General features: G+C 44.5%; 1 protein-coding gene across 1 annotated transcript in view; it reads right to left on the bottom strand.

Annotated features, from left to right (window-relative positions):
• The window catches only part of RXFP2 (relaxin family peptide receptor 2), a 1,407,219-nt gene that overhangs the window by 142,662 nt on the left and 1,238,359 nt on the right, over positions 1–26,198 (bottom strand). Inside the window, exons 12-13 of the mRNA XM_086935135.1 lie at positions 21,515–21,586; positions 21,364–21,432 (exon numbers count right to left, since the gene is read on the bottom strand). Coding sequence (XP_086791261.1) covers positions 21,364–21,432; positions 21,515–21,586 — 141 coding nt within the window. The remainder of the gene's footprint in view (positions 1–21,363; positions 21,433–21,514; positions 21,587–26,198) is intronic.

Here is a 26,198-nt window from a genome sequence, read left to right on the forward strand (position 1 = left end):
CCACCAACCTCCAAGTTGGAAGATTCTACAAAGAAAGCAGCGGAATCCGCTATATTCTTTGACGAAAAAGTGAAATCACTTGTGGATCAGGTCAGTCATCCTACCCCTCCAGAGGAGAGCAAATCCGTAGCCATTTGGCAGAACTTTGACCCCATCTCCGAAGATGCCCTCCTCAAATGCATTCTCGAAACAAAGCCCTACAACCATTTTCTATATGGGGTTAGTCAGCTTAGAGCGTAGCCCAGAGATATGCCAAGAGACAAGATTACACATGGCTTGGTCACTATTAGCGGCAAAGCTGGTTGTTACTGTTTTATCGCACAGTGGTCTGCCCTCATCGAAAGATGGTTGGTCTGGGCTGACGTGTTAGTGACATTCCAAAGACACACCCAAGTTAGGCGTAACGTTCAACCTGGCATTCTACCCCTGCTCAATATGACCTGGGGGTTACAGATGGTTATCTAAAACTACATAGGCCTGGTCAGAAATAGTTTTCTGTTTGTAGGCATAATGGCCTCGATCTCCGATTGAGATACAACTATTTTTTTAAGAGGGAGAACCCAGATATGTAAGTCAGTCTATATCTTTCAATGGATTCAGAGTGTCATAGCGGTTACTAACTGGGACCATGAAGACTACACAGTCACCCACAAAAGTCTTAGTTGTTTTACCCACCTAGACTATTCTTCGCGCCATTTTAAACTCTGAAAAAAATGTGTGAGTATGAGTGATGGAAGTGCTTGTGCTTAATAAGTGTAATGACTTATTCCTTAATTTGGACCAGTGATTAAATCTCTATTGGTTCAACATACTTTTCCGTCTCCCCCTTTCACTTTCTGTGGAGCTCCCCCTAATGGTGGTGTTGCAGGGATTTTGCACATACACAGAACTGTGCACAGAGACCAAGGACTTGTTGAACTCTGCTTTCAAGGTCGGAATAGAAGGCCAGATGGATACATCGAGGTCCCCATGTGGAGGCGGGAACATCACATTCTTACAGCAAACTACACGTTGGGAGACGGTCACAATGTATGGAATCCTGGCCAGCATACCGCGGCACGCTTCATTATTTAAAAGTAAATAGCTACCGTTTGCGCGCAACATGAATGTCGGTGTTATAGCTGGGACTGGATTACCCTTTAAAATGTAGGCCAAGTTCAGAGCCATCGTGTTACAAGAGCCGTGTAATTGTAAGTTCTTGCAAACCAGTGAGTGATCAGGTGTAGATCTGCAGTCTTCCCCCTTTAAATAAACGTCTTTACCCTCCCTCAGGCATCTATAAGTAAATTGTAGAGACCAAACTTCATGAAGATAGGCGCTACCCAGTGGTTCATATCTGCCTATGGCATAATGTTTCATACATGAACTGAATTTAGATAGGGGAAATGGAAGCGTTAGTAACCTATGAATGAGCGATACTGCCGAATTACTTTCGGCAACAGAAAAAGGTAAAGGTTCCAACTTTTCAATATGCAAAAGGGAATATGCAGCATCCTTCATAGACATAAATTGCTGTTTTTCAGTCAAATTAAACAGCAAAAATAGAGAGGGCGTGTTCATATAGTCCCATGGAACTTTACCAGCTTTTAAGGTTTGGAAAGGTCCACGCAAACTGCATAATAGAACGTAATATATATATATTTTTTTAATATTTTTTATTGAGAGTTTTTAGACATTACAACAGAGTAATATAATATATAAATACGTATTTCAAAATATTGATAGAATAGAAAATTACTTTGTCTAGAGTACAAAATATTACAGTATGATAAATATTAATTTCCAAATACTCAGCAGTACAATCACAATATTCCTATAATACAGAAAGATCATAATAGGTTAAAGTGCAAAGTGCAAAATCAGGATACATACATACATACATAAGTACCTATCATTTTATACCAAATATAACAAGGGAGCAGAAAGAGATCACATTAAAGTAAAGTGCAAAGTGCTATATCCGAACAAGTACCTACATATATATTCTATCCTTTTATACCAACTACAAGATGTTCTCCTATGTTTCAAACACACTCCAATATTTCTCATACTTTTTTTACTGCCCCTGATCTTATTGCATATTTGTTTTCCAATTCTTGTACTCTGGACAATTTTGCCCTCCAAGCATTAAAAGTAGGTACTTTCTCTGTTCTCCAGAGTTGTAGGATTAAATATCTTGCTATTAAAGCTACAATAAACAAGCCTTCCTCGTGAACAGAGACAGCAAGAGAGCAGCCCAAGACTGCAATGGATTTATCAAGTACGTTGAGGGGATCAATTGCAAATTTGAGATATTTCTCAATCTCCTCCCCGAAACTCTGGATTTTTGAGCACTCCCAGATGATATGTGTCTAGGTCCCTTTCTCTGGACAGAGAAAGCATTTGTCTTCTATCTGCGGGTTTATTTTATGAAGAAAAGAGGGTGTTCTATATATCAACCATGTCGAATAGTATTGCATACGTTTGAAGTTTGCCCCTCTGAATATAGCTATGTTAAACTTATTAAGCCTAGTCCAGATTGGTTTAAGGATATGTATACCTTCCATTTTTTTCCATCTATCCCTAAGTTTTCCGTATAGAGAGAGAGATTTATTATCATCGAAAATTTGAATCCAGTTACTAATCTTCCGCTGTGTGGGGCAATTAAGGGCTCCGCTGATAATACTTTTATAATACAGGTTTTCCATGTCTAGCTTTTCCAATATGGGTTTTAATCTAATAAATGACCACTTTAAAATTGTGCTTGAATGTTGAAGCCCCGTTTCAATCTCCTCCCAAGTTTTCCAAAAATTCCCCTTGGCAAAATCCTGAATCTGGACATATCCATTTTCTTCCCATAATCTTAGTATGTTATTCTCTAACAAACCTATTTCCCCCATAAATAGCTTCGAAAGCCTGGTTGAGATATTGATTCTTAGAATATCATAGTGTGCTAAAAGCTGAGATTTTTGTTTATACAGCCTTTTTAAGGTCTTATAACGTACTTTTTTAGGGTACATGGTAACTCTTGTGGGGTCTATTATGTTATGTTCCCTTTGGATCTTTTTCATGAAAAAGGTATCTCCCTCTTGAGGATCTAAAAAGAAAAATCTAAAACTATGATGTGCAAATGTTGCATAATAATATTCTCTGATATTTGTTAGAGATAATCCTCCTTCTGTGACAGGATAGTTTAAAGTGCTGAGTGCCAATCTGGATACCTTATTTGTCCATAGGAAAGAGGAGAACATACTGTCTATTTCTTTAAAAAAAGAAGTCTGTATTGCACAGGGAGCTGCACTAAAAAGAAAATTAAACAACGGTAGAATCGACATCCGAATTAACGCAACTCGACCTATAACGGCAGCTATTTTCGACAATGAATTTAATTTAGGGAAAACAGATATTGTACTTTCTCTGTTCTAGATCCCTAGATACCTCTTTGGACGAGTATTGTATATCTGTCTAAATTCTGATAAAAGCGAATCCACCCTGCAATTGCATAATATAATTTCGGTTTTGGTCTTATTGATCTCATAACCCCCTATTCTTTCAAAGCCTGCAAAAACTCTCATAACTTCCGTTCCGTCTGGGTATCTATCTTTGGGTCCAAAAAAAGAACAATGTCATCAGCATATCATTTCATGTTTGTCATTCCTTGTACGGGGACCATGTGAGCTCTTTTTTCCCTGATTACAATTGCTAAATGCTCTATAAATAGAGCAAATAAAATCGGGGAGAGGGTACAGCCTTGTCTGGTGCCTCTATTTATTTGGCATGTCCCTATATTAACAGAATAGGTAAAATTAGTGCCTGAGAATTCATGTAGAGTTGTTCTGATAAAATTATAAACTCACTTGGGAAGCCAAACTTTTCTAAAATTGTAAAAAGACAGTTCCAAGAAACAAGATCAAATGATTTTTCAGCATCTAAAAACCAGATCTGTGCCTCAACCTTGTTGATATTAAAAAAATCAAATGCCTCTAATAAAAAATGTGTATTAGTATAAAGCTGTCTCCCAGCTACAAATCCGCACTGATCTGTCCCAATGAGTAATCCCACCATCTTTTTTAGCCTATTGGCAAGAAGTTTAGTAAAAATGTTATAGTCCGTATTTAAAAGGCTTATTGGATTATAAAAGTTCACATTTTCACTATCCTTATTTTTTTTAAAATACTGACCACTACTGCCGTGCGGAAAGATACAGGTGGGCCACCTACTTGTAATAAATAATTTGCTAGTCTTAAAAATTCGGGAGAGAGAACCGTAGAGAATGCTTTAAAAAATTCTGCAGGAATGCCATCCTCTCCAGTAGCTTTACAGTTGGGCAAAGAGCTGTTAACCACATCTAGTTCTTCCTTCGTGAATTTGGCTAGCATCAGCTCTTTAAAGTTATATCCCAAAATTGGAATTGGCAGTTCCTGTAAAAATTCCTTGATTGTTTCTAAGGCGACCTGGTGAGATGCCTGATAGATATCTTTATAGTGTCTAAGGAGCACCTCGCCTATTAATGACGTAGTCTTTACGTAAGTTTTAGTTACTTTATCCTGGATGCATTTGACTCTATTTTGAACTTGCTTTTCCTTTGCTTGCCAAGCCAGTAATCTTCCCGTATGCTCGCTATCTTCATAGCTTGTCTGAGGATATAACCTACTTGCCATATCCCCTAGCTCATAGTAGAATTCTCTCATTCTTGTTTTTGCATTCAGTACTTCTTGTCTGTTTTCTGAGGTCCTCTTTCTTAAATATTCTTGATTTGCATGGGCCAGATTATTTTCAATTGCCATTTTCTGGCCAGACCCAGAAAACGATGTTGGCATGAATCTGCACTTCTCTGCCATAACAACCAACCCTTGGGATCCATGTTGGAAATATTAAAGGAGGAATTGGCTAACAGGGACTGCAAATCATCAATGGACATATCAGTGTGATTGTATCATGTAGGGTATTGTCCCAAATCAGGAATGGAAGGAGCATTTAATTTTTTTAATGTAGCCAAGCCAAAGCAAGTAGTTTGAGAAATAGTCGAGTTCAAAAACAACATATGATTCGGTATGAGACATGCACAATGCAAAGCTTCAGTGCCCTGTACTTGCCAATTTTCAGAACCCCAAAGGAATTTAAGATCAATAGTTTTTTTTCCACAGCTGATAGCCACCTATAGCCAATTGATCAATAAAGGACTTTGAATACAATAATTTAGTGTGGGTGAGTATAACTTTGGAAGAGGACTTAGTAGTCATCTTAAAAAAAAATGCGTCAGGATTAGATTGATTAAAATGAGTAAGATAAGTAAACTTTTTCAAAAGAGTTTTGGAGCTGCCCTCAATTGGTCCTGGACAATGTTCCCATTGTGTATAATTAACCACATTTCTAAACGTGTTAGCTTTATGCAGAAAATTATTTCCATGTTGTTGGTAGCAGAATAAGTCTGCATAATTAGCTGAATCTAAGTACAAATCTTTAGCATCAAAGGCAGCATAATATTTCAAATCAGAAAAAAGAGCCTCTACAGCTTGGAGATCCCAATCATCAGAGCATATATTCTGTTTTACAACATCCCCCATGGAAACACGAAGTACATTGGGGACATTAATAACCTCTGTAGGGCCGTGTATCTGAAATTTGACAGCATCCCACACAATTTCATCTAACACAGGCCAAGCTGTGATATTAACAAAAGTCTGGTCCCTCTTCATGATGGTTGATGAGGAGTGGGGTGCCAAAATAATATTAACATAACATAACATAACATAACATAACATAACATAACATAACATAATGTCCATTTACTAGACGAAAAAATACAATTACAAACCCAATTGACATGAATAAAAAAATGGAAAAAAGCACCAGCCAAATGTAAGTCCAAGGGGGTATCAAAACATGTTTTTTAAACCACACAACAAAAATAGAAACATTTGATGGGGACTTAGAAGTTGTAGAGTCAGTGTCAAATGAAAAATGTGACTGATTAACAGTATCTGGAGTACACAAGGCAAAGACACATCTGTGGGGTACGTATACTCAGTATCATCAAGGGGATGACCAGCCAGTGGATTCAATAAAGAATTAGTAACTGTAGACATCTCAATGGCAACGTCAGGCCCGTTGGTACTCGTCGGAGCCAAAACAGAATTTCACAAAAGACCGCTGGAGTCATACTAAGAAGAATTTGCCACTCGCTGTAGTTTGACATTGTCAATGGAGATGCACCTGTTTTCCTTGCGACCAGGAAGTGGAGGTAAAATTACTGTTTTTGTACCCTGCACGCCAAGGACAGGAACTGGTGCACGATATGAGTGGCCGAACTCCTTTTCACGGACCAGGTCACTGACTCGGGGTAGCCAGCCAACTACCGGAATCTGAAGTGTAGCATCAGTTGTGGAAGGCAAATGTTCCTTTGCAAGACTGTCACAAGTCTCTGTAGGTTCTGTAATTCAGCAGAATGTTCATCTACGTCAAAAGGTGCTGCAGACGCCGTCATGTCTAGACCCTCAAGGTCCGGAACAAACATTCTGATGCCAAATAGCATTTCGATTGGAGTCCGCCCACCCAGAGACCTTCTAGGGAGATTATTAAGTGCACGTTGAACGCTATAGAGATGGGCCAGCCCGTTCCTGTCATTACCTAAAACCCTAGCTGTCAAGGATTGCTTTAAGTCATGGTTCATTCGCTCTACAACTCTTTTACCCTCAGGTCTGTGTGGAGATGACAATTTGACCTGGACCCCCAATAAACCCATGGCATCCTTGTACGCCTTAGAGGCGAACACTGGACCCTGGTCTGAGTGAAGAGTGCCACATGCAAAAATTCCCACAAAGACACGCAAATCCCTGATGACAGTTTGTGCATCAGCACTCCTTTGTGGCCAGAGCCAAAATAAAGGGTGTGCACAAATCCACAATTAAGGTTTACTCATACACAGTACCTGAGCAGAAAAGACCGCAGTGACCCAAATAAACACACCCAAGTGGCTTATTAGAAATGTATAACTGCATCTGGGGTGGGCGCGCAGCAGTCAAAGGTCTGATCTGATGGCAAATGTCACAATGAAGGACATAATCATGCTTTTGTTCGTATAATCCACGCCACCAGTAACGCTGCTGTAAGAGAGATACAGTCTCTGAAACGCCGGCATGAGCCGAGGCCATGCCCTCATGAGCAGCTGTTATCAAGGTTTGCCTGTGGTCCGCGTTGGGAATTAGCCTGTCACCAATGTCATTAATTCTCACATAGGGAACTTTATCAGGACTTAAAAGCTAAGAGTATTTAGATAGGGAAAACTCTAGGGTAATTACCTCCCTTCTCTGTTGCAGTAACGGCTGCCAAAATGTCATTATCAATCTTACTTTTGGAATGTGTAACTGCTGCTACTACATATGTCGCTACTGCCGTCTTAGCTGCTTCATCAGCAAGACAGTTGCCACCAGCGGGTACCCCTACACGCTGGTGACCAAGAGTATGAATCACAAACCAGAAAGGCAGACGATCCTTAAGCTCGGCCACTCAAACCCATAGCATTTTGTGTTTGATAGTGCTACCTTTTGAATCTCGAAAGTAATTTTGAGTCCCAAAAAATAAATTGTCATTGTACGACTGAGCACAGTAGTAAGAGTCACTTATGATAAGAGTAGTCACACAAGAATCAGCACACTCCAGTGCAAGCACCAGAGCATGTAGCTCTGCCAACTGGGTGGGGATAAGCTCACTCCAGTGCAAGCACCAGAGCACGTAGCTCTGCCAACTGGGTGGTAGAGTCCCCTAATGTCTGTGCATGCACGACATCGGACTTGAACTCTCCATTCACCATCGTACCCACCACTATTGCGTAGGATGCTGATTAGCATGCCTTGAAACCGTCGCCGGTTGCGCCGAACCATCAGTGTAAATGATACAATGGAAATCCTCTAGTGGGTGCAAGGACAGAGGAGCCGGATGAACAAATTCATACTGCAAATACTCCTGAGTATGCAAAGAGGAATCAAAAATAAACGTGACATCCAGAGATGTCAAGTATGTGGCCCATTGTATCCAACGCGGATGCAAAGCTTTTGAATTTGGTACACCGGCCTTTGTCACTGCTTCTAGGGCAGGATACGGTGTAACAACCAACAAACATTTCCCTTGCGACAGCGCTCTGTCTTTTAGAATCGCCATTCCTTTTTGACAGTGGAAAAACGCATTTCAGCCGAAGTATACAAGTGTGACTTGTAAGCAGTAGGGACTGTGCCGACCTCATTATAAGTCTGGTACGTGGAAACAACTGAGCCCGGCACAATTCTTATTACCAGGTTCCTGTGGTTGTCTCAAGTCAGTAAGTATTTAGATTCCAGAAGATCAGACTGCAAAGATTGCAGAATAGCTGAATGTTCTGGCAGCCAGCAAGATTTGGTAAAAGTAGGTTGTATCAAGGCATAAAGTGGCTTGATACGCTAGGTATAGATAGGAATAGAAGTACGCCCAAACTTAAACAAAAAAAACAGTAAAGATTGTAGTTTTTTCAGAGTTGTCGGAGAGCGCTGCTGTGCGCATTTTTTAAGGAAGTGAGATGCTAAATTGTGACCTTCATTGTGGAGCTCATAGCCCAGAAACAAAACTGTGTACTCTGCAATGTGTGATTTTGCAAAGTTAAACTTGTAACCGAAGTCCACAAACATACAAATGATGCGGTCAACGCGACACAAATGCGTCCAGATTTCGTAGTCGGTGAGAAAAATATCATCCACATACGAGCACACATCAGGGTCGAGTCGCTCCAAAAGAGAGACTATCCGAGCGGCAAAGATGCCCGGGCTATTTTTTTACTTAAGTAAATGCTGTCCATTGACTACTAATCGAGGACAGGTTATGGCTAATAAAGCCATTGGATATGTTAAGTGTGGTTTTAACGCACAAGACTATCCACAAGGGCAGAACTGTGAGTATTCTGTACAGCGCAGGTCCAACAATGAGACTGCAAATGCCGGTAATCCAAAACTAGGCGGTACGATCCATCAGGTTTGGTCACAGTAAAAAGAGGATTATTCATCGGTGACACACATGTTTCAATCACACCTTGATATTCCAATTGTTCAAAGATTTCTGCAACGGGAGCTTTCAATTCACTCAGCATGGGATATTGAGGTTGTGGCTGTGGCATTGACCGCAATGGTATCTCATGGTGGGGCGAAAGTTTATCCCAATCACATTGAGTATGGTACAAAGCCGGTACAAGTACCTTAGCCCACTGTTCTGCAAAATTCAGCGCCTGCTCTTTCGACACTGTGTGGGCGAAACTAGGGAGGATTACTTCCTCCCCTCTCGGAGCGGCCAAAACGAAAGGTCGGGGCCAGTCTACACCCGCTAACAAAATGTCATATGTAGAGGTCAGATTTTCCCAAAAAATCCCTTTTATAGTACGCTGTATGTCACCTTCAATTAAAAGGACAATCACATATAGTCTGTCAGGGGGAGCCACTCTAGTGTCAGCTGTCTCTACAGGGACGAACTTGTCAGTTGCTTTCACCTTCAGAAACAGACGCAGTGCTTGCCGCACTACTATAATTTCCGCTGCGCTGTCCAGAAGGGTCAGTGCCCATGTCTGGTTCCGAAGCTGCGTTCACACTATCATTGGCATATCTCGCTGTTAAAGCAGCAACTTTCTTTTCCTGAAACTGAGGGCATTGACGTTGAAAGTCGTCCTGCTTGCCTTTACCTTCGGTCTGGCAGGGCTGCCCACGACCTTGCGGTGCACCCCGACCTCTGCCGCGGTCTGCTCCACCGGGCTGCAAGACTGATGTTTCCTGCAAAGAGTGAGGAGAACGTTGTTCAGGAACCTGAAAACGATCCGGCGGACTTAATATTCATGCGGTCGCGCAAATCATACGTGCGCTCAGTAGACACAGGTATTGGCGTTGCAGGACGTGACCCCTGTTTCTTTAAATTCTTTCCCTGTGTTTTAGATTTCCATGTATTTTTAGGAAAATTGGTACTGTCGTCTTTATCAGACTTAGCCATCTGAGTTTGCGGTTGAGCTGTTACTTTAGCAAAAGGCTTAACACCCAAACTATTGCGGCCAATAGTCTTATAAGCAATAATCTTAGGCAACTGCTGGGGCTTATTGGCATCAGGGACTACGCGCAAAGCATTAGACACTTGAAAGTTTACCGCATCTCCCTTGACATTAGCAAGGACTAGACCGGAAACTACATCAAACACTCCGACCAGCCTCATACCCAATTCAACAGCCGCCTCCGGACCATGGTGATCTTGGACACGTTTAACCACGGAGGGTAGGACAGCTATGGATGGTGTGCCGAAGCACTTAGCATAGACTGCCGCAAATATCTTACACCAGGTATCCAAATCAGTTACTTCTGGCACTAAGTCTTTCTGAAAACTAATGGACAGAATACTTTGTTTCGTATTAGGAAATACTGCTTCCAGTTGGTCAAATTTCTCGGCAAGCCAAAAAGGCATATCATCCTTATATTGGGGGAGCTTGCCCATAATCGCATTAACCATGATGGGACTTAGTTTCATCCTGGCCGGTCCAACTGGATGCAGCACCAGGTGTCTTCACCTGGACGTTGCGGGTTACATATTGCACTAAAGCCCTAAGAACACCTACAGCAGAGGTATAAAGGAGTCTTAATTCCGCAATTGGGACTGTAAGGTAACGTTGGTGCGGAGTAAACCTGGCCAAAACAGGCCAGGTGGCTTCAGGAATAGACAAAGGACCTAACCGGTGTTACCGAGTGGGGAAGGGCGCCATTAAACAAAACTTGATGCTGCCAAGCTGAAACGGAATCTCCTGTGTCCTATAGGGAGTATATTCCATAGGCACGGCAGTTGAAGTGGAGATATGAAACGTATTGCTATCCGCATTCACCGCTGGAAAGCTAACCCATGAGTAAAAAAGCTCAAATGGGTATGCGGCTTCAGCACTCACCACATAAAATACCGCCATGCCTTTCAAGGGTACGCCATATGCCTGCAAATGATTGTGGACTGCCATTTGACTTTGTTGGAGTATTTCAACGTCACCCATTAGGACACAGGAGTGAAGAAACAATCTATATAAATGTAGCACATACAGGATGTAATCCAAACAAAGAACCTTTTTAAAATATCAAGCTTGAATAATCCTATACTTAAACCATACAGGTAGGTTAATCCATCACCACTGTTAACCGGCAACAGTAATGAGGGAGTCGTGGACTGTTATAAGCTCTACCACATCGTTCGGTGTGCCATGTTGTTAGGATTCTGCACATACACAGAACTGTGCACAGAGACCCAGGACCTCAGTGAATTGTGGTCTACCAAAAAACTCACATCAGTACCTAGAACCCCTAACCAACTAGCATCAGTGTCTCATTAGCTTTCTGTCCTATAGCGAAGCTAACAATGATTAGACAACCCGGAACATGCGACTTAGGTTACTCTCAGGAATGGTGGAAATCAAGAACACTCTTTCGTTTGGCATTCTCATACATGTCCACAACGTGAGTAAAACGTGAGAGACAAAGAAAAAGTTTAAAATGTTTATTTTAACGACATGCTCTAAGATGCAGTATTTTTACTAACATAAGCACGCATATGATTAATAATAATATGATCAGCATTGTTACAATTCCAGAAAACACAAAGGGAGAAAGCATATTATAATGCTAGTGGAAACAGTACCTACAGCGCCCTATGAACCACCTTCCCCAGCTAGGAACTATGTTTTATAATAATAAAAGGTCTCTTAGGTTTGATTGGGGAACCCCCATACCTCCAAGATCAGCAGAAGTGTATCACATCAGGAACAGCAAAAGCTCTCTCTCTCTCAGGAAAAGGATTTTCCCCAAGTTCCCTAATCATGCATGCAGTGCAATATATTAAATGCGCTAGAATTTCAGTTAGCTGCAGCTGTGTGCCTGTTGTGTCTAGAGCATGGGCCAATCAGCCCGAATAACAGTTTACATTGTTATGGTAACCTTGGAGGCTTCTGCACACACTGTACAGACTAAGGTCACAAAGTAAGTCCAGGGAAGTTGAAAACAAGCCATTCTCATGTGAAGAATTCAAGCAGCCTAACTTACAATAACAGATACGTGCAGTGTTGTGTGAAAAAGCTGCAAAATGGCGTTTAAAAGTATATTAAGCTTCAGCTAACATAGCAATGTGTGCACGCAAGGCCCTGCCTTCACTAGAGTGAAGGCCCCATTTGAAGGTTTTACTGAATGTGCGCATGTGGTGTAACCGACGGAGCATCCGATAGTCCTTCCTGGACAAGTGGAGAGGGTAATAGTCTTTGGTGCGTATGGCCAGACCGAGCTGAGTTTAGGGACGTAGAGTTGTGGGTACCAGAATGGGACAGTTGTCCACATGTAGGTTTACTGCCAGGCTGACCAGCTGTTGGACAACGTATCTGTGTCTCCACATAGACCTGTGTCATGGCGGGCTGGGATAAGGCTGGTGACAAGCCCCTCCAGGTTTGTTGATCTACTTTCCAAGATGGACAGTTTTTGGGACAGAGGGTCAAACAAAAGACTGATACCACCTTTCCCAGAAACACTCCTTGGATGTCCAAGGTGATACCCTGCATGCCTTAGGCATAGGGATTGTGGTAGGCTCTTCTCTACAGAGTCTCTCACCAGTTTTAGTTTTATGCCCCAGTCGATTTTGATTCTGCTTATGAGGTCCCAAACCCTTCCTCTTTTACGATGATGGTTCATGACTGTAATCTTGGCCTGTTTTAGCCTTCTGATCCCTTGTAGTTGCGTTAGGCCTGCTTCTTCTGTTTACTGACTCAGGTGATATGTTAGACTGAGGATCAAGCTCTGTGGGTGGGGACTGATTGATTTGGAGAGATATGTCTTCAGAGTCATTTTTGCAAAAGGGGCTCTGTGGTGCAACTTGATTTCGGGAAAGCTGGGGTTCTAACGATAATCTCCGCTCTGTGAGCTCAATCTCATGGATAAGTGCTGACTCTGCCCGCAAAAGAAAAGCATCAAGTGCCCAAACAACTTCCTGCCCGGTAACAGACTTTCGTTTGCTCATTTTGGGGCTCCCTAAAAATAGTATCAATATTGGGTTTTAGCACAGTACCTTTCATATCGTATGAAGAAGCAGATGCAGAAATATCCCAAAAACAAAATATCAATAATAAGGCCCAGGCCGGCCTCTTACGATTTCGGATGCAGGCCCAGGCACTTCCGTGCGTCCAGCGCTGTGGGAGCCCGTGGCCGTTTTGACGATGACACTAATGGCTACGCGCCGCAGGGCAGGCGAAGAGAGCTGGTCAATGAGGTCCCCCCTAGTCCAGCAACAGGAGCAGCAAATAGGAGCAAGAGAGCGTGCCCCGTTCTGCGGGAGCCTGCTGCTGTTTTTGCAGCGCCTCCTGGCACTACACAATGACGCTGGTGGCTACCCGCCACAGGGAGGGCAAAGAGAGCTGGTCAATGTGGTCCCCCTGAGACCAGCAACATGAGCAGCAAACATGAGCAAGAGAGCTGGTCCCGAGCTGCAAACGTAATGTTGATAATGTCAATAAAAATGATACCAATGACAGCCATAATATTTGTAGGAGTTCCAATGAACTCATCATTGCTGTCGGATTCACCCAAGGTGGCCTCTCCATCAAACCGAGTCAGAGATATGTGGTCAGGCAGTTCCTGCGTCCTATGCCCATGCTTATCGAGTAATAAGTCACAGGTGGTGTCCCCCATAAATAACAGGCAAACACACACTGAGGGGAAACTTTGTTCGATTTTACAGATCAACAGTTGCACCACAAGCAAGTCTGAGATAATTGGCCCCACTAAAACCCATTTGGTTAACAGCTTGCGTTCCCCAGAAGTACCACAAAGCTAGATACCACATGCAGATGGGTACACTCAGCCAATCAGGACATGACATGCACACCGCGCATAGCCCCTCACACCGGACATCTGGACACATAACCACTAGCCCACATTAAGCTTCCCCCGAGGTCAAAAGCCACCTGTGTCGTTATCAGATGCGTACATGTGATTGATTTATGACTAAGATGCTCTTTTGGAATGTAGAGAACATTTTATTGTACCTCATACACTGTATAAATTGACGGACAACATTTTTTACATCAAGAGCTTCTGAGTAGACACATTCTGTGCAGGCTCTCCTGGCCTCTCGTTTAATTAAACAAACTTGTTCCTGTTTTGCCAAATGCCTCTTGTATTTTCATTTAATTAGGTTCATATCAGAGCAAAAGAAGTACTCACAAGTATTGTTGGCATGCCTGTCTCACTATAAACTTGCTCATAAGGAGCTCACATAACCTAGCATCTCACTGAGCCACTGTCATGTCGCCTCGCCTGACCCTGGTGTTGAGACAGGGCAGACGGAGGCGGAAGAGGCGGGTTTTGGGGGCGGGGAAAGGCGCCATTGGAGCGCAAGCCAGGGAATAATAAAGGAGGTTAGACAACAAGCTCCCGCGTCCGTGTTCCCTTGGGGGCCCCTGATGGGACTCTGGAGACGAGGCTGGGATCGCTGTGATCCACCCTTTGCCTTCACACGGTCACAACATCAGAAAACTGCTGTGGCTGTGCTACAAAGAGCACAAAGCAAACAAACAAAAAAAAACAACCCAGCCCGAGTGGCGGCTCGCGAGCAACGGGACGCCACAACAGGAGAGCAACTTGCAAGACCCAGGGTGAGTCCAGACTAGCGACCACCCTTTATGCCACATGTCGAGAGATTGATGTAGTGCATGCAGAAACCCACGTCTTATCCGGTGGCCATCTTTGAGTCAGGCATTGTGTATGGGACAGCACCGACTCCTGCCACGGCGGCCATCTTTAAGTCAGGCAAGTCACTAATGTACCTCATAGACCTGAAAATCTCCGCAAGTAAAGACGTGCACTGTTGACCAAGGCCATATCCTTGCCCAGCATGTCAGTAGAAGCTGACTCCATGCGCGTAACCGCCACTGGATCGGCCCAACAGGCCATGCAACCAACAGCGATGCTCATGGGAGTGTCGTACCTACGCCCTCCGGTGCCCCTGGAGCTGACATCCGGAAACAGCATGGGGCCCAAGTGGAAGATCTGGGCTGAAGATTTTTTTTTTTTTTTTTTTTTTTTTTGGTAATCCTCATATATCACAGATGGAACTCTTGATGGGACACTGGCTCCTCCATGCACTGCTGGCCGTTCTGTACTGACCCTCGTTGGTTTTGGCCTGATGCAAGTTGGTTAGCCCGCACCCTCAAGTAGCCACTCCCTTCCCCTCCAAACTCCTTTCCTTTCGCCGATCCGTGTGCGCCCTTTGCTACTTAGGAGTACGGGGAACCAGCAGGGCTCTAGACAAATCATTGGAAAACCAATCATCGATCTTGCCATGCCACCAAGGCTGCCCACACATTCGTCAAGCTTCTGGGATCGCATGCCACATCTGATTTGCAAGTCAACATAATCTGCTTCAGGCAATTAGCAAAGGTTGGGGGAATTGGATCTTTCCAAGCCCTGCAAATCTCGCGCCTTGCTAAAAGGATGATGAAAAATACAAATTTGGTGGAAAGATCATTAACTTGATAGTTCATCACTAGCCCAAACATGACTGTGAACCTTGGGAGTGCTATAGGCATTAAGAGGACTTCTTCCAGAAATTCCTTTGGGCTGAAGATTTTGAGGATTTTATGACAAGGTCCCAAGTGCAAGACTCGAAACAGAAGCTAATAGCACTGTGAAACTTGATAGGGAACGACGTTGCCCAAATCATCAAAGAAATGCCCGCTGCAAGCACCGCCTCGTATGAAAACGTGAAAGGAGCGTTGGACAGGAAGTTTCTCCACAAACGAAACCTTGATTACGAACGATATACCTTTAATCTCGCCTCGCAAGAGAAGGATGAGCCAATGTGCGACTTAATTGCCCACATCCGGCGCCAAGCCCGATACTGCAAATTCGACACGTTCAATACCGAGGACGCGCTCTTTCTGTGCATTATTGAAGGATGTCACTCGGAATCGCTACGCTGCCGATTGCTGAAGAAACACTACACGCTTGAAATAGAAGAGCTCACCCGCATAAATGATCAGGCCAAAGAACATGCCAAGAAAATGGAGGCCAGCAAATCCGACAAAAAGGAATAAGCTTTTCGAATACAGTCTCCCAAAGAGTCGAGGCGCCGCCCTGATCATCGCAAACCTGGAAGAACGATAAAGTCCAACTGGGTGACTTCCTCACGCCATGGAATTCGAAATAGTCAAACAAATAGACCGGCCTCAAAATGTTACCGATGCGGCCAAGATTACCCGCATTCAGGACAATGTCCTGCCATAGGTCAACAATGTCACCGTTGTGGAAGGGAAAACCACTCTGAGGTGGTCTGTCAGACGCGACGGTTGGACAAAAGGCCATCCAAGCCAAGCACTGAAACTCGCCACCACGCGAGGGCAGTACGAGGAAGAAGAAGCCGTTCCTCCAGTTCATCAAGATCAAGTGCTCAGTCAGTTAACTCTTACAGGTCCCGGAGGTCGACATCCCAGGAATCAGAATGAATCCCTCACACCCATCTCGTAAGACAGCGATGAATACGTGTGCACGGTGTCAGACCTCGACAGATTGAAGAAATACCCGCGAATAAACATTCAAATAGGGAGTCCCCTTGCCAAGTTTGTACTGGATACAGGAGCGTCGCTTAACTACAGCTGCGCCATGGAATATCAGAGCATGAACCCCCAGCCCAAACTGGAACCTGCAGCTGTGCGAGTCTACACTTGGATGTCGAGGAAACCCCTACAGTGTTTAGGACAATTCCGCACGACTCTAACCTACAAGAACCGCCAAATACAAGCTCACATCCACGTATTCGAAGACCCTGAAGCAGCAGACTGCCTCCTCAGTTTGCCAACAGCAGAACGTTTCAAGCTTGTTGAACTTCTCTATACGGTGGATGACTCGCCAGACATCGTCAACAAATTTCCGAAGCTCTTCAAAGGTCTGGGGAAGCTCGCACACTTTAAAGTCAAGCTACACATCAACAAACAAATACCACCGATAGCGCAACACCACAGGAAAGTGCCATTTCATCTGCAACAGGCGGTGGATGATGAATTACAAGACTTGCTGAGAACAGACATAATCGAACGATCCACGGGTCCTACTCCCTGGGTGTCACCAGTAGTAGTTGTATCTAAGAGAGGGCAGGACAACCAGGTACGCCTATGTGTGAACATGCGAGCCCCGAACACGGCCATTGAGAGGGAACGCCATCCTGGACCCCACATCAGTGACATGATCGCGCGCCTCAATGGGGCAACCGTCTTCTCAAAGCTCGATCGTAACAAAGGTTATCATCAGCTAGAATTGCACGAGTAGTCTCGATATATCACCACATTCACCACCCTTCAAGGCCTCTTCCAATACAAGAGCTTGAACTTTGGGATATCCTCAGCTGCTGAGATTTTTCAGGAGGTTATCCGGCGTGTAATTCAAGGCATCCCCAATGCTTTCAATTACAGCGACGACATCCTGGTCTTTGAAGAGAATCAAAAGGAACATGACAAAGCACTAGACCGAGTATGCCAATCCTTGCTCAATGCTAACCTTACACTCAACCCAGGCAAGTGTGAATTTCACAAGTCTATGCTGAAATTCTATAGACACATCTTTTCCAAGGACGGCATGAAGTCAGAATCTGAGAAAGTGTCGGCCCTGGCAGACACTCCACAGCCAAAAGGCGTGAGTGACCTTCGGTCATTCCTAGGGATGACAAGCTATTGTGCCCGCTACATTGAAGACTATGCCACCATCAGCTACCCGCTTGGGGAACTCACTCGCCAAGGACAGCAATTCATATGGTCCTCTGCGTGTGAGCACGCATGCAACAAAATCAAGAAAGCTGTGAGCACCGCCATCAACCTAGCATACTTTGACACTAAAAGAAAGACTGAAATTACTGTAGATGCCAGTCCCGTAGGACTAGGTGCCATCCTGGCACAGTACGATGATGATGCAGATCAACGACACGTTGTCGCGTATGCGAGTCGCAGTCTCACCGACACGAAAAAGGCTTACTCCCAGCGTGAAAAAGAAAGTCTTGCGGTCGTGTGGGCCTGTGAACACTTTCATCTGTTTGTGTATGGGAAACACTTTACACTCATCACGGACCGCCAGGCAGTAATTACCATCTTCGGCAACCCACAAGCAAAAATGCCCCCACAGATAGAAAGATGGGGAATACGTCTGCAGGACTATGTCTACACCATTATCCACAAACCCGGCAAGACAGAAAATCCAGCCGACTACATGTCGTGACACCCGCAAACCCAAACACAAGCGCGTCACTCCGTGGCAGAGGAATATATCCATTTCGTCATTGACAATGCCTGTCCTCCAGCGGTGCCGTTAGACGCCATTCGTGAAGCATCTGCCCAAGACACCACCACCCAAGCCATCATGCTCCGAATACGCACCAACTCGTGGAGACACTTGGAAACTGGCCACCAAGACACTAAGGTCGACATTCAAGAACTTACCGCATTCAAACATGTCCAAGAGGAATTATCAATCAGCACGGATGGCTTACTGCTGAGATGGGGAGGATAGTCATTCCTCAGAGACTGCTACAGGGTGTTATCAACTTAGCCCATGAAGGACAACGGGGAGTGGTAGCCACAAAGAAAGCACTCCGAGAACGTGTTTGGTTCCCATTACTTGATCAGATGGTGGAAGCCATGCTCAAAGACTGCACCTCATGCCAAGTGGTGGGTCGAGATGAACCGCCGGCACCACTGCAGATGTTCGAGTCACCAGATGGCGTGTGGCAACAAGTAGCGATCAAGTTCTTTGGTCCGCTGATATCAGGGAAGTACATACTTGTCGTCATGGACGAGTACTCACGTTTTCCCATCGCACAGCAAGTATCCTCCACCAAAGCGACGGCTGTCATCCCTGTCATCGATGAAGCGTTTGCAGCCTGGGGAATACCCATGACAGTGAAATCAGGCAACGGACCACCCTTCAATGGCCACGAATTTGCAGAGTTCACAAAACATCTAAACTTCAAACATCGGAGAATTACCCCCTTATGGCTCAAGCCAACGGGATGGTCGAACGCTTCATGGGGACACTCAAGAAAACCATTTAGCAAGCAGAACTAGCACATCACGACATCCAACAAGCACTCAACGAAGTGCTGAGAGCCTACCGAACCACGCCACATAGCACCACGAATCAATGTCCTGCCACTCTGATGCTCAGGCGGGTTCCATGTACTCGGCTCCCAGCCTCGTCACGCAATCCCGAACCGTGTCTACAGATCATGCACACTCTGGTGCAACTTGACCATGATAAGAAATCAAAAATGAAGGACTATGCTGATCGACGCAGACATGCGCGACCAATGGACATTCATGAAGGAGACTGGGTGCTGGTAAGGCGCAACCGAAGAACAAAAGCAGACAGTCGCTACCTGGCGCACCCCATGAGAGTCTTTAGCCGGAACCATGATCACGGCTGAGGCCGAAGGCAAGCGGATAACAAGAAATATGACCCACTTCAAAAGGTGAAAACCCTCCGTCTACCCAAGAACTCAGGACCTAGACTCTGATACAGATTCGTCGAGTCAAGGAAGAGACAACGATGGTGCGCCTTGCCGAATGCTGTCAGTTGAAGATCTGAGGGACAACAGTTTGGCTGAACAAGCGCGATAAGTCGCCCACGAAGAACAACCAGGTGACCTGTTCGACTCATTGAAGAACCCTGAGAGACAGTAAGCATTACTATGCCAAGGGGGGAGGTGTCATGTCGCCATGTCGCCTCACCTGACCCTGGTGTTGAGACAGGGCAGGCGGAGTAGGAAGAGGCGGGTTTCGGGGGGCGGGGAAAGGCGCCAGTGGAGCGCAAGCCTGGGAATAATACAGGAGGTTAGACAACAAGCACCCGCGTCCATGTTTCCTTGGGGGCCCCTGACGGGACAGCCACCATTTTGCTTTGAAATGTTCAGAGATTCAGGGTTCTGTTCACAATCTTTTTTAACAACCAGTATCTGATGTCCCTCTTTCCACTATCTGCAGATAAGTCAACATTCTCATGCATTGTTAGTTGGGTCATAGGCCTTGCCTGCGACCTATAAAGGAGAGTGATTGCAGTTCTGAGTTTGGTGAGAGGGCACCTTCCTATCTAGCGACTATGTACATGCATTTGAAAATCCTTAGGGTTTAACCAATGTACTGTACACATGTAAATCAGTAAAACCAGCTAATTCTATATGCTCAGCAACCGAAATATGTTTCCATATTTAGCAATAAAGAATTATAACAACAAAGCATGATGGGTGGAATGCTTACAAAAGTCTCAGTAATCTCTGGGGTTGCATTCTAGTAGATAATTTTTTTTCACAACACAGGGCCTGATTTTGAGTTTGGCGGACAGGGTTGGTCTGTCACAAATCTGATGGATATTTTGTGTGCCATATTACAAGTCTAGTATATCGTATGGCACTTGAAGTACGGTGGATAAGATATCCATCACATTTGTGACGGAGCAACCTGTCTGACAAACTCTAAATCAGGCCCTTAGTTCTGTTCATTCCTACAGCTTGGCCATGTTCAGTCCGATGGGGAGGACAAAGAACTCCAGACTAGTTTCAGCCTAGTTGGGCTTCATCTGACGTGCAGTTTTGATCCCATGGCACGGTAAGCACATGACTCACACTTAAGGTGTTGCAGTACCAACAGAAGGTGATGCTATCAATGTTTCAATTAATCTCAGCCACTGGCAATTTCTCAGGCTGTATTCCAGTCTGGTTTTTTGGGGGGTATTAAGCAACTCCAGACAGAGACCACCAGACATGCAAAGCATAATTGGCCATTTTCGAAAATAAAGAGTCCAGACCAAGCTTTTGTGACTAATGTACACTTTCTCTAAATGTATATGATCAGGTTTAAATCATGTGACAGGGAACAGAAGACAACGGTTTAACCCCTTGGGCGCGGCCGCGATTCTGCGCCTGTGCGGCCGTTTTGAAGAGTGGGCGGGTTCATGCCGGCCCCTGGCCGTCATCAGCACATGCCCACCGTGATGCATGACGGCCGGGGGCATGGAAGGGGTTAAAGTGTTGAAAGACGCTTAGGCCAAGAATTAGTTTGAGTTCTGAGGGTGCTCACGAGGCCCTGAACAATTTTGTGATGTTCCCACAGGCTTTTACAGTGATAAGTAAATTGTCACAATGCTTTGCTACGCATGCGCCACACGAACGCCTACACTAATTCTTACTACTGAGAGGTGTCCTACATTTCTTAAATCAGAGGTGTACATAGTGGGAATGTCTTTGCCTCACAAGAACACAATTTGCAACAATATACAATTTAGATGGCACAATCTCTTGAAATGTCATCTGAATCAGTAGGGTCAGATTTTTACTTACAGAGACTGAAGCTGATGGAGGTTGTCAAACTGATTCGCGTGAAGGTGCAGTGGGTTTGAAGCCAGATTACTGTAAGGCAAAGAAGATTTGATCAAAATGCAGTATAGATTGGAAGAACTCTGATCTTCTCCAATGTGAATTGGGTACTTACAGTTTCTGCAGCAATTTCAGGTCATTGAATGTGGAGCCTGGAAGTTCTGCAATGTGGTTACTGGAAAGGTCTCTAGAGAAAAATGAAACCATCATGTTAATAACAGAAAGATAACCCCAGAATCATTGTGTCACTATAGGATCAATGACTTCCAGCAGAGGCATTGAGACGGAAATAAATTAGCAGCAAGGGAATACAATTATACGTGAGACAACTTTGTCCAGATTGATACCACAATTTCATCGAATTTAATTTTGGTTTCCAAGGCGAAGGTAAGGTGATTGAGAAGCTAGCCCCATGCGCCATATCCTGAATGCATGAGTTGGCACGGGTTACAGCTGTGTCCCAGTTTAGATGCCATTACACTTTCCAAAGAACATGCATTTACCTTGGAATTGCTCTGAGTTTGTGCTGCAGACAGCACAGCTAGCTTGGCAACCACTGCTCATTGGTTCCTAGCTGTGCTGTCTGCAGTGCATTAACTAACTTGGAGACATTGGTAATTAAAGGGACGCGGTTGAGAAACAGGCTCATAGCTCTTCCCTGGGTGAATGTACACCTTGTGGATGGTGCTGCTGCTCATGCTGAGATATGTGCTGCAGTCATTAACTCATCAGGCCCCGCACAGACCTCGTTGCCAAGCAAGCCACCCACCAGGTTAATTGTCACTGATCACACTGCATATCAGTTTATTATATTGCTGATCACTTTACCCAAGAGGTTTTATGTCGGACTACTGAGCACAAGGATGTTGCGCTACAAAAGTATCATAGCTAGAATATTGAGTAGAAAAATGTCATTATGTAAGAATTGATAGATAAATATAGATGTACTATTGATAACGCTCCATCTATGTTGGTGCTCCTATCCCCACCCTCTGGTTAGTTTTGCTTTTCTCAGCAACATTTTCAAACCACATGCTTGATGTATGGGGAAAAGAGAGATGTGTTTTGTTAATTTAAATTGTCTCTTCCACAGATGCCCTGAGCAAGGTCAGACAGCTGGATATTACAAGGAATAAAGACACCCCCCCCCCCCAACCGTGCATGAAATGGATAAGGGCACTCTATTCCATATATTGTAACCTTAACTGATTTGGACAGATGAAAAAGATTATTTGATGTGTGAGCTGTGTCAAGTTCTTCTTAGACACTATCAATAATAAAAATCTGCTGATAGTAAAGCTAGCATAGGTTTGAAACAGACTAATATACAGATACCTTTTCAATATAATAATATAATATAATATAAAGATACCTTTTTTTGGGCCGACCAAACAGTTCATGCACACTTTGCATATTCCCCACCAGGCTTCATTACAGCCTGGTGAGGAACATGCACAGCCTACCCCACACCACAGAGAGGAGGTGTGGTGCAGCGGCCAGGGCAGCTGACTTCGGAGCCCAGGGTTCACAGTTTGATCCCAGGCAGCAGCTCAGCTCAGCACCGTGTGACTCTGGGCAATAGCTCACTTAACCCCTTCGCTGCAGGGGTTATTCCCCCGCTGTGTTGAGGGGGGCACGCACAGTGCCCGCATGCTCATGACGAGCTGAGCTTGTCATGAGCTACAGTGCTCCTGTGATCATTACGAGCTCAGCTCGTCACAGGTGCATTGGCTCCGTGAAACGTTCAGCACAGCGGGTGAATTCTCCCCGCACCTGAGCGTTCCACGGGCCATGAGTCATAAGCACCGGAGCACCGTGGCTCATGACGAGCTCAGCTCGTCATGAGCATGGGAGGGGTTAATTTCCACTACGGCAGCCAGCGCCTTGAGACCTGTAAGGGTGAGTAATTCGCGCTTTACAAATACAGATTTTACAGCCTCCTTGTTCCCATTTGAGCACCGAACCATGGCGCTCAGACCACACACAACGCCGCGTGGCAGCGTTGTGGTTGGCTCAGGGGAGCCTGTGTTCCGGGTACTTCCTGCTGCCGGCCGGATGGAGAAAGGAAGAGGACGCAGGGAAGGTGGTTCCAAGGTAAGTGGTTTTATTTGTTAATTAACCCCGTCCGCCCCCCGCCCTACCACCCACATCCGGTAGCAGTCGCTTCTGTTTATTTATGCATTTTTATATAGCACGTACTACAACCAGAGATTTCAGAGCGCTTCACGATAGAGCGAAGTAAATTACCTAATGAAATGAAAAAGAGTAGCATGGGTGTAGGCATCAGTACTTATATGTAGAACAGTTATTTGAGGTGTGAGTTACAGATTAACCACTTAAATATTCACTAAAGATTACATATTAAGAACAATTGGAGTGATGTGGGTTACACACATACATAATACAGAATTACAAAATGGAGACAGAGGGTCGTCGCAGCTCTCGTGAGTGTCATGTTACAATCAGGGCCATGGCCTAGGATGAGGGGGCTTGTAGCCGGGGGCAGGGGCTTGGCGAGGAGAATTATTGATCGAAGTGTCTTTGGAAGGGAAAGGTTTTAGCGTCTTTGCTCTGCCATGCATCACTGCTTCTATCGAGGTGACAGGACTCGTTTGTTCCCGGTTTTGATATGTATTAATGCGTTGAAAGCGCTGTCAGATCCGGCATGCTGACAAGGGAGTGCATGGACTCGTGCAAGACATTAATGTCCTACCAATTGCCAATACTTGGTATCAGCAAAATTCAATTTGAAACCTCCAGATGCCATTGAAGAACTGCATAGTAAGTGAAGTGTAGTAGTTTTCATTAGCTTTCATTGGCCGTTGAGTTCTCGAACTTTTATTGGGTAAATTTAATGTTGCACAGACAGAAGCCTGTGCCCAGTGTGACCCCAAAAACACACCCCAGACAACATAACAATCCAAGCTTTCCAAACACAGCCACCTCTACTTAACACAGCATATAAACATTAAATACAACACATCTTCATTTTAGTCATACATTATCAACAGAATTCACACCCCTCAAAAAGTAGCAGTCTGATATGACTGACGCGGCCTACTTACCCCCTCACAAGCTAGCAGCATCAGTCTACCAACAGTATTCTCACACCCCATTCAGACTAGCATTGACACACAACTAACATCACTCTCACACTCCCACACTGAGCAGCAGTATGAGACCAGTGACAGAAATCTGTCCACCTGATGGAGCGAGGTGGAAAAACACAACATTTTGTGTACCCCTCGTGATATCCCATAACATAACATTTACTAATAGTGTGATGTGTTTGATTAATCGATTAATCGACTTTAGAGTAAAATGCATTCACAAACATATGGGGAGTATTAATCTTGCTTGCATGGAGTGAAATAATTAATTAATATATGTTGTCATTGTGATGTGAATTAATGCGCAGCTTAAGTTTAAATAAAGCGCAATTTAAATGTGCTTATTGTAAACGTTTTGTGCTAAAAGGGTCGGTTATGTAAGTATAAAACGCATTTATGTGGCTTCCTCGGTAGGTAAGAACTAATGGGAAATATTAGAATGGTGGGAAGTAAACAGAATGGGTTTCATTACTATAATTAACATGGATTTTTGTTTTGTTTCTATGATAGTTCCAAATGTGGCCTGTGAGGCCTAGTGAGAAAATGGCCGCTCTGAGCTACTGCGAGTGGGTACTGGTCTGCGCAGGCGGGTCATAGATCTCTGCCAGCGCAAGTGAGCTGACTATGCTTGAGGGAGAGTTCAAGGCTACCTTACCCGGAACCTAGGATGGGTGCCAAGCATGAATGATCTGATGCCCAAACCATGGGAAAGAAGAGCAATGTTGCTAAAGTGTGATGCGCCTAGGCCACAAACTGTCTTAAACAAAAAGACTTTTATATTTCCGCTGAGTCATGTGTAAAACAAATGCGGTAATGGTGAGGAAGTGCTCATCTACCCCAAATTTGTCCAATCGGAGTTCAGATTGGAGATGTTAGTTACTTTTTAGATAGAATAGGTTAGGGATTTAGGGCTAGATGTAGGTAGAATAGATTTACCGATTTTTAATTACCGAATTTTACCGATTCGGTAATTAAAAATCGGTAAATCTAAGAGGTGGGTATGTAGGTATTCCAGATGTGCTGGAATACCGAATCGGAAGAATTGAAGCCCATAGGAATGAATGGGCATTACCGATTCGGTATTTACCGAATCGGTAAATACCGAATTTCACAAGGGTGCAGGGGGTGTCCCTTTGACACCATCTGGCACCCCAAAAATAGGCATGTGAGCAATGTGGCACACAGACATGCCCTAAGGGCATGTCTGTCTGTCACATGGCTAGGTGTGCATGCACACATGTGCATGCACACCTGAATTCGGTATTTTAACACTAAATTGGATTGGGTGGTAAAATACCAAATTTGTAGGGCCTTTGGGACTCAGAAGAGTCCCACCTACATCTGGGAATTACCGAATCGGTAAAAATACAGATTCGGTATTTTACAGAATCTGTAAAATCTGGCCCCCTACATCTCAAGATGCCAAATACCGGTCGGAAACGGCCGAATTCGGCCGTTTCCGACCGGTATTTGCCACCTACATCGGGCCCCAGGTGTATAAAAACCCCTGATTTTGGCTAGAAGGGGTCGCCTTTTCGATTTCCTCTGGAGATGCTGCCGGACTGAATATCGATTGCTTGGAACTTAAGAACTTTAACTTTTGACTGTTTGTTTTCCCTTGCAGGTCTGTTAGGATAAGATGAGGGTGTTAGCTAGGGATGATAGGAGAGAATGAACTTGGAACTATCT

The sequence above is a fragment of the Lissotriton vulgaris genome, chromosome 8 (assembly GCF_964263255.1).
Source record: "Lissotriton vulgaris chromosome 8, aLisVul1.2, whole genome shotgun sequence".
Classification (NCBI taxonomy): Eukaryota; Metazoa; Chordata; class Amphibia; order Caudata; family Salamandridae; genus Lissotriton; species Lissotriton vulgaris.